Source organism: Haplochromis burtoni, unplaced genomic scaffold (assembly GCF_018398535.1).
Source record: "Haplochromis burtoni strain Fernald_Lab_line unplaced genomic scaffold, NCSU_Asbu1 Contig_409, whole genome shotgun sequence".
Taxonomy (NCBI): domain Eukaryota; kingdom Metazoa; phylum Chordata; class Actinopteri; order Cichliformes; family Cichlidae; genus Haplochromis; species Haplochromis burtoni.
The window spans coordinates 481,534-491,168 of NW_024582770.1; the positions used below are offsets into that span (position 1 = coordinate 481,534).

A 9,635-nucleotide genomic window follows, 5' to 3' on the forward strand; every position below is an offset into this window, starting at 1 on the left:
TCCTGCGACACAGCAGCGGCAGAACATGGAGCTTTCTTCAACGGACTGTCTCAGCTGACATGACACTGATAGTTCAGATGTTGTTTATTCCCATTCTTTGGCTGTTAAAGAGTCTTCTGCTTGTGCTCTTTCGGAGCCTGGGAATATAAAAACTATCATTCCAGAAACTTTTTCTTTGCCGGGGAAGTCAAAAACTGTTTTTCCTGAGGCTGTGTTGGAGTAAAGAGACGGTGTGTATTCTGCTCCTCCTGAGCCGGGGAATATTACTATTACACAACCGTCACTCTGATCATCAGCTCAGGTTCAGGCTCAGCTGTCTTTACCTCAGTTAGCTGCCCAGCAGCCGCCAGCTCAGTTTTCCACTCCACCACCTGCTTTACAGCCATCACTACTGCTTTCAGCAAAGCCATTAGCCCACTTAGCCGCCCAACCTGTAGCTCAGTCTCCAGTGTACCCGCTACCCCTTAGCTCAATCATCTGCTCCTCCACCAGTTTCATTCTCACCTCAACCAGCACTTTAGCCTTCAGCAGCCCAGTCTCCTGCTGAGCCACGCTCTTCACCCATTCATGCTAAACAAAGAGATGCACTCATTAAGACAGTCTTGTTTCCTCGAAATCTGGCTTCTCTAGAGACTGTAAGCTCAGCCTCCCCAGAGGCTGAGCTTCAACCCTCAGCTGACTCTGGACCCCTGGAGACCAAGAAGCTAGCACAACCCGTGTTACCTGAGAACTCAAAACCCTCTCAGCAATCATTCTCTGCTGAGAGCCCGGGAGAGTTAACTCAGCCACCTCTGCCCTCTGTTGGGAGTTTCTGCAAACTCTTTCAGCCAGCAGAGGACTGCACCCTGCTGTCGGTGCCTGAATCAAACCTATGTGCTGCTCGGCTCCAGTCCAGCGTCAACCTTGCCAGAGGTCCCTGCATCTGCTGGTTCCATTCTGTGTCTGCCAGGGGTCTCCAAACCTGCTGGTTCTGTTTTGTCCCTGCCAGAGGCCTGTGCCTGCTGGTTCTGTGACTGTTTTTGCTGAGGGGTCCGAAGAGCCTGTCCCACCATCACCGTCGCCTGCAGCGCCACCACCTGCGGCTCCCATGCGTTGCCTGCAGCACCACCACCTGTGGCTCCCACGCCATCGTCTGCCACTTCATCCTTGCCTGCAGCAGCAGCTTCAGCGTCAGCGTCCTCATCCACACATGCAGTGTCAGCATCAGAATCGCTTGGTCCCGCCCCTTCTCCCACAACTCCACCCAGTTCTCTGATGACTCTGCAATAGTTGGCCTCATCACTGATGGGGACGACAAGAAGTACAGAGGACTGACCCAAGACAGCTGAACTACCTCCAGATCAACACCAGTAAAACCAAAAAGCTGGTGGTAGACTTCCGCAGGCACAAACATCCTCCACTGCAACCACTGAACATCCAAGGTATGGACATTGAGGCTGTGGACAGCTACAGGTACCTTGGTGTTCATCTGAACAACAAACTGGACTGGACTCATAATTCAGTCCAGTTTGACACTACAGGAAGGGTCAGAGCAGGCTGTACCTGCTGTGGAGACTCAGGTCTTTTGAAGTGGAGGGCCCACTCCTGGTGGCCTCAGCCATCTTTTATGGTGTGGTCTGCTGGGGTGGCTCAGTCTCGTCCTATCCCCGGCTCTGTGCCGGGGATAGGACGAGACTGAAGGCTGATCCGCAGGGCCAGCTCTGTTCTAGGATACCCTCTGGACCCAGTGGAGGTGGTGAGTGACAGGAGAATGGTGGCTAAGCTGTCATTCCTGTTGGACAACATCTCCCACCCCATGCAGGAAACTCTAACAGCACTGAGCAGCTCCTTCAGTGGCTGCAGCACCCACGGTGTGGGACGGAGAGATTTTGCAGGTCCTTCCTCCCCACTGCTGTCATAATCAGAGAGCACGTCTTAAGGCCTGTGGAGCTGTGCTTCTGGCCCTTTGGCCATTTTGGTTGCCATACCTGTACGGGCTTGCATGCCTTTGTGACTTGTATGTGCATTTTTGTTTTCATGTTCAGACTGCTTGTAGGGGAGAGCTGCCTTTTGTTTTGACACCCCGTTTTCTCCTGTTTATGTGTTGTTAGGTAGGTTATGGTTATAGGTTGTATATTTTGTTTTCTTTGGAGTTAGGTAAGTTTATTTTATTTTCACATCAGGGATGTTTTGTTTGTTATGTTGGCCTTGGCTCTCCCTGAAGTTATACCTCAGTCGGAACCCAAATTTCATCACTAGATTAAACTAAACCTTTTTAAAAATATAATCTTGACTCCTCCTTCACTATCCACCTTCATGTTCGTCCCTCCAAACCCCCTAAACTAGCCAGGGGACATAACACAAGCATTTGCACATAAAGAATGCTAACACTAAGCTAGTCAAAAAGCCAGAGTGGTGTTAAAGCTGAGTGAAGGCCGACCACAGCCCATGGGCCAGACCCTGAACTGGTAACAAACTGATGAGCATTCAGGCTGCAGCCTCAATCTCTACCTGCTCATGTTTCTAAAGTAGAATCACTGTGCCGATCGCTTTAAAGTCTCTCTGTGCTGGTTGGTTTTGCTTTGTGCTGTTGACTTTATCTTCATATCTAAATACTGTTAAAGAATAAATATATATTCTTAGTACTTATTTTCTGATTATATTGTTTTATGTATTTCAATAATAAAGGCCTGTATAAAGCTTTGATTCAGCTTTGACTCACAAACCAAGTGCTCAGCCAGATTGAAAAACAGGAAGTCTTGTGCAGAGCTGCAGAGGCATATTAATAAGGCATATTAATAAGGACAGGAACATGCAGACAGAAAAAAAGTGGAACTAAGCCCCCCCCCCCCCCACACACACACACACACACACACACACCAAGTTAGGCCAGAAGAAGTTGTTTTGTGTGACATATGACCAGTGTTGGGTGTAATGCATTACTAAGTAACGCGTTACTGTAATTAAATTACTTTTCCACTGAAAAAGTAGAGTAACTTATTACTGTTCATTTTTAGGTATTTTAATTACAGTTACTTACAATGTACTTGTGTTACACTGTAAAATAATTAAACTCGCTGAATATCATTATTTAATTTCAATAATTTATCTTCTAAACATAGAAGTAAACTCTGCTGCTTTAACATCATGCACATCATTTCGCGCCAGTTTGCTGCATAGTCGTATTCTAAAGTGGAAGATGTCGGACTCGGCTGAAGCTAGTGGCTGTTTTATGAAATGGACATCTCTTCACTTTTCTAAAACAAGCAGATAATAACATTACAGTAATATGTAAGCTATGTCCTGGGGAGAAAAAACTATCGGCTGCTGTTAATAGCATGAGTAATCTACTGAAGCGCCTGACACGAAAGCATAGACGAACACTTCTGAGTGATCCTTGTTCATCATCCATGGATAACACCGCAGCAACTCCTGCTAAGCAGGCAAAACTTGATTTTACTTCAGCAGCACAGAAAGCGTCTGAAGGTGAGCTTAAAAAATGATTGCAGGCTACATTGTGGAAGACATGCTACCGCTGCGTACTGTAGAGTCTCCGTCTTTTAAAAAAAAGTTTATTATTTAAAGAGTTTAATTTTAATTAAAAAAGTTTGTCCACTAAAGGTTTATAGGGAATTTAAGAAGTATTTAGTTAAATTACTTATTTAGCAATTAACTTACTTTTCTGACACAGTAATTAGATAAGTATTTTAAATACAATATTGACTAAGTAATTCGTAATTAATTACTTTTTTAAAGTAACTTACCCAACACTACATATGACTAATTATATATACACATTTTGGCTTCTAAGGCCAGAGATCTGTAAATGGCTTTGGGCTGTGCACGTCTCTCTTCCGGAAGATGACTGAATAAAATAATTATAAATACTTTGACTAACTGAGTCGTCTTCTCTCTGTCCAGTAAAAGAATAAAAGAACAGATTTAATAATACTAAGAGAAAAATCATTTGTATCTACTCATCAGGATATGGATTTCTGTTTACATTTATACTGTTAACTGGTAATTATGAGATAATTAATTTAAGGTCATTTTTAGAGAAAGATGTACGCCATTGCTTTTGGAAAGGTATTCTGTGTGATATGTGTAATAATAACTTTTGTTGAGTAATGACCCTAACACTGAGCACAAAAAAGAATGGTAATACTTCCAACATTCACAAACGTGTGAAAGAAGTTCATTTGCAAGAATATCTTTCTTGCTATATCTTTGATATCTTTGATAAGCTGCTTAGAGAGGGTGGTGACTCAAAGCAAAACCAGTAAGAATGAGAATTGATAAGTGATATTGATAATGAAATGAGAATTACTAAATTCCTATCAATTTCCATTTCTACTCCTGATGACACCCAATTTGTGCTCCAGTGGATGAGTCAAACCATCGATGCCGTCAGTATATTTTGTCATAGACTCCTTTGTGTGAAGCTGGAGGATGCTAGGATGTTCCTGATGGTTAGGGACAAATGCAATCGCATGACAGGACGCTGTAAACGGACGAAACTTCAGTCAGGAGAACAACTGAGATAATCCATCTACATTACCAGGTTAGTCATTAATTCACTGCTGCATGGGCTGGGCTGTAGTTACATCGTAAGGTTTTAAAAACTGAGCTGTAAAAAGAATAGAGGTAATAAAAACTGACAGAGGCCAACAGTGATTGCTTACTGGTTTTAGGGCTTGTTGAGATTAAATAGGAAAAGATACAAAGCATTAAAACATTTTAAAAACACAAAGACCTTAATAAACGCAGGGTAGTTTGGGCCCAGAAGCACGGTTCATCGCGTGATCACAGCCTAACTAGACTAACAAGTTTGCTTCAGGACAGAAAATTCTGATCAAGACATGGAAATATCCAACTGACACTGGCAAACAGAAAAAAGCTTTAATAGATTATGTGTGGTATGATCACCTCCAATCACTCATCACAACATACTCAGCACTGGTTTCAGAGAACAAAACAGAACAAACTTTTTTCTTTAAAAAGACTAAAACATTTTAGAGGATTAAAAGTATAGTTTGCAAACTACACTTAGGCTTTAAATGTTTTCTTTCTCTGACAGTGGCTCAAATGATTGTGACAAGAAGCCAAGGCATGACAGTTTAATGACATAGTTAGTAAAATGTCATAGGTTAGAAATACAAAAAGTATTACAAAAAGTATACTTTTTCAACATGTTCAAAATAAAGATTCAATCAATCAATCAATCAATATTTGTAGTCACCACCCAATGTGATTCTTGTCATTCTTGTCACACAAAGAAAATGTTTTTTTCTTCTTTCCAGTACTTTTCAAGGTGACTAGCCAGACAGTCTGTTCTATATTGTTATTATTATTTCTATTATTATTACATTTTATGTGTACAATTTCAAATCACAACAACAACTGAAGAAGAAGCTCTCAATTCATCATGGGAAGCCCCCAAAAGCCTACACCTATTGCATTGTAACTAAGGGAGAATTCTGGGTCAATTGCTCCAGTTTCAACTATAGGCTTTGTCAAAAGGAAAGTTTTAACCCTAATCTTAATAGTAGAGAGGGTATCTCTCTTCCAAATTGGGAGCTGGTTCCACAGAAGAGGGGCCTGTAAGCTGAAGGCTTTCCCTCCCATTTCACTTTAAAACACTCTAGGAACCACAAGTATGCCTGCAGTCTGTAAGTGAAATGCTCTCACAGTGATACTGGAGGCCAAGATAATGTCATCCAGAGTAAGAATAGAGGCCTGGTAGAAATTATTTGATTCAGGTGTGGTGACCCAGGGTGAGATCTAAACCCTGCAGGACCATGGCTCTCGAGTAGTGATGTGTCGGTCGTGAACGAAATGGCTCTTAGAGCCGGATCTTTGACGTTAACGATGCGAGCCTTATCGCGAGCCGTTGGGTTTTCTTTTCTTTTCTCTCACCCTCTCTCTCGCACTTTTTTTCCGCTTCACTCCGCACACGAGCCTTGTGCTTTGTCCTGGGATGACGGGGGACGGGCGGTAGTTACACTCGCAGTAGCATAGGAACGGAGCGGGAGAGAGAGAGAGAAAGAAAGCCAGGGACAACAACGTCACATTAGAAAGGTATAGTAATCATCCACAACTATTTTCAGTTGCGGATGATAAAGGATTCAGAAAGTTTATTCATGCAGGCCCATATGACAGAGAATGTGCATCTTCTTTTTGTTTTCATATTTCAATTTATATTTAATTGTGTTGTGGTTTGCAGTGTTTTGTGTTGTTTCACTTTAAATTTGTTTATAAGGAAAAAGCTGAAAATTTCTTTTTAGTGAGCCGAGCCGAAAGAGGCGGTTCTCTAAAAAGAGTCGGAAATCCCATCACTACTCTCGAGGACTAATGTTCCCTACCCCTGATTTAGATTGACATTTGTAAAATGCAAATCAAGAGTTCCAGTGAGTCGCAGCCAAATACAAATTCAGTACTACCTATATATGTTGTTATGGAAAAGCAAGAGAACAGGTTTCTATTGGGCATGAGGCTGCTTGTTAGTCAATTGCCAGTAATTACCTCTAAGCCAAGAAAATGAGGAACTACACTACAAAAGTACTTTGCCAGCTACACATTACACCTATAACAGCTGCTTGACTCTGGAAACCCATGCCATGAATGTCCTGGCACACAGCTTTTATGTTGATGTTACTGTCAGAGTTTTGGAACTTTGCAGTTATCGAATCAGCAGATTGTTGGCAACACAATGCGCTTCAGTTCCTAGCTGAGATTCTGTCGTTACCAAGTGTTTCTCCTTTGCAAGAATCACAAAGAGACCTACAATTTGTGTCTTGTTAAACCTGTAAATAACTCCAGGAGGTATTTTCTTTTTCTGATGCTTCTTCACCCTACTCTGGAATTCAAGTCAAGAGCCAAACCCAAAACCACAGAGCACACTATCTGTAAATATTTGTAATTAAGTATAAACCTAGCATACTTTAAAATGTTATAAAAAATACTGAAATTAAAAGTAGCAAAATTAGAAAGTAGTAGTGATAATTTTCAAAGTACTTTAAGAAACTAGAAAATTGTATGTCAGTGATATATAATAATATCTGGGATTAACATATATTTTATACTTCTTTTATGTGTGATTTTATGTAGAAGTTACACAAAAACCTAGACAAGTCTCCACTGTTAGTATTTATACATGTGTTGGCTGCACTTTTGGTGATGTGCCTTTACAGTTCAAGCAACTTGCACATCAGTTGATGTAAAGATGAAAAGAATTAGAAAGAAAGTAGAGTATCCATCTTTAAAAAAAACACTACTGCAAAAAGAAAATCAGCTCTGCAAACCTAAGGTGATCATTTTGATCTGGGCGTAACATTTTCAGTTTATTATTTTAGTCGATACTTTTAGGTGTTGAGACATGGAATGAAGAGATTTGCATTTTGATCTGACTTCAGGATCAAAATCTGACTTAGATAAACATGACAAGTGGTTGAAGCAAGGAATTAAATTCAATTATAGTTCTCATGGATTAATCAAACAAAAAACATGAAGTCAAACCTGAAAAGCATGTTGCAGGTGTTGCAGAGGCGGGTCATCATAGGGCTATAAAAGACAGTGCATCCAAGAGCATCTTCCTCTTACTTTCAACCTGGAAGCGTTCGTCATTTGAGATTCAACTGTGAATTTGACTCCACTCAGAATATTAGCCTGTTAACTTTCTGTCGCCACTATGTCTCTGCAGTTTGAACTGTGTCCTGGCAGAATGATCGGGGGCTCCCATCCATGTTTCATTATTGCTGAAATTGGACAAAACCACCAGGGAGACATTGAGATTGCCAAGAAAATGATCAAGATGGCAAAGGTAAATTTAGGATGTGATAGTCTGCCTGTGAATGATGATGAAAAAATATTTGAACTGTAAAATCACTATCTTGCCTTGCTATCTCTTCTCATCTCTTCTCTCAACAGGACTGTGGTGCTGACTGTGCCAAATTCCAGAAAAGTGAATTAGAGTACAAATTCAGCAAGCGAGCCTTGGAGCGCCCCTACAATTCAAAGCATTCCTGGGGGAAAACGTACGGTGACCACAAGCGTCACTTAGAGTTCAGTCATGATCAATTCAGGGAACTAAAAAAGTATGCAGAGGACATCGGCATCTTTCTCACCGCCTCTGGTATGGATGAGGTATGAGCTGCAAATAACCATGATTTTCATTAAAGTTTTATTACTTCTGATACCTTTCTGTTTTTCTTAACCTGATAAACAAAACTTAGAACAAAACGTACAGTGTAGTGTAGTGTTGTCTTATATGATGATAATGTCACCATGCATAGACTATCAGCGATTAATGAGAGTTTTGATCAAATTGAAGTGAATTAGATGACCTTCGCAGTTACCACATCATATTTTGTTCCTTAAATATCAGGTTGTATTTACCTAATTTTAAGACCTGCCAAGTACCAAGTGATTTTTTTTTCATTCTTTCCTGAAAATTCAGAATTAATAGAATGTTTACTTTTTTTTTTACATGAATGTAGCTGAATAACTAACACATAGAACAGTACATATATCACAGATCACTGATGATACTCTGTGCCTCAATTACCTTGATATTCATAGATGGCTGTGGAGTTTCTCCATGAGCTGGATGTGCCGTTCTTCAAAGTTGCGTCCTGCGATGCAAACAACTTCCCATATCTGGAAAAGACAGCCAGAAAAGGTACAGGCCTTTGTTGTATTACACCTCAACAGCACTCTTGCCTCAATGTTAAGGAAACATGAAACTGACAGTGTGCAGTGAATTAAACACTGTGTAACAAGGTGGGTGTGGTCCTTTGTAAAAAAAATAAAAAAAAAAGAACGAAAAGAAAAATGAGAAACTGCATTGGACAGGTATAAAAGTGGGCAGGATTAAAAGTGTAACAACGGCGATAAATTTCAAACAATAGCAATGGTCTCCTTCACCGGTTCTCTAGTTTTTAAGCTATTTGTGGCTATTTTCTATTCAATTATTGATTCAGTTCATCAGTGTAAAATCAGTGAGCTCATGTCATGCATGAGAATGTGTCTCTAAGTTGAAGGGAAAAAAAGGCCTGACCATATATGCTAATTTGAGTGTTTGTGTGTGTGTGCCCCGGCCCACGGCGCCCCACATACATCCATGTGCATGCGCACAAACACAAACGCGCGCACGCACGCACGGACACACACACACACACACACACACACACACACACACACACACACACACACACACACACACACACACACGGATGGATGTTTTTTTCGAAATTCTATACGCGAAAAGTGAGCGCGAGAGCCCTCGGTGCGCCTGCTTGCTGCTGAAGTCAAAGTAAACTTTATTGTCATCTCCGCTACAGTACAGTATATATAGAGAACCAGAAATAAACCCTAGACAAAGTGAATCAGTGAACTAAGGTGTAGGTTGTAGGGGAGGGATGGGTGTTCATACTGGAGTGCAAAATTAAAACCAATGGAAGATGGACAAGAAAAGTTCAAAGCCATCAGGTCCTCAGTTTAGAAAAAAGAGAAAAGAAGAGGAGGAGAAACGAGCAAAAGATACAGGTAAGCAGATGTGTCATTGGATAATGGCAGGTCATCCTGAAACAATCAGAATCAGAATACTTTATTAATCCCTAAGGAAATTATGTGGGTTACAGTTGCTCCAAGAAGAAATG

General features: G+C 40.9%; 1 protein-coding gene across 1 annotated transcript in view; it reads left to right on the forward strand.

The window, feature by feature from the left end:
• Positions 1 to 7,552: 7,552 nt before the first annotated feature.
• LOC102307292 (sialic acid synthase) overlaps positions 7,553 to 9,635 on the forward strand; it is a 6,685-nt gene continuing 4,602 nt past the window's right edge. Inside the window, exons 1-3 of the mRNA XM_042213030.1 lie at positions 7,553 to 7,798; positions 7,906 to 8,121; positions 8,557 to 8,656. Coding sequence (XP_042068964.1) covers positions 7,667 to 7,798; positions 7,906 to 8,121; positions 8,557 to 8,656 — 448 coding nt within the window. The 5' untranslated portion in view covers positions 7,553 to 7,666. The remainder of the gene's footprint in view (positions 7,799 to 7,905; positions 8,122 to 8,556; positions 8,657 to 9,635) is intronic.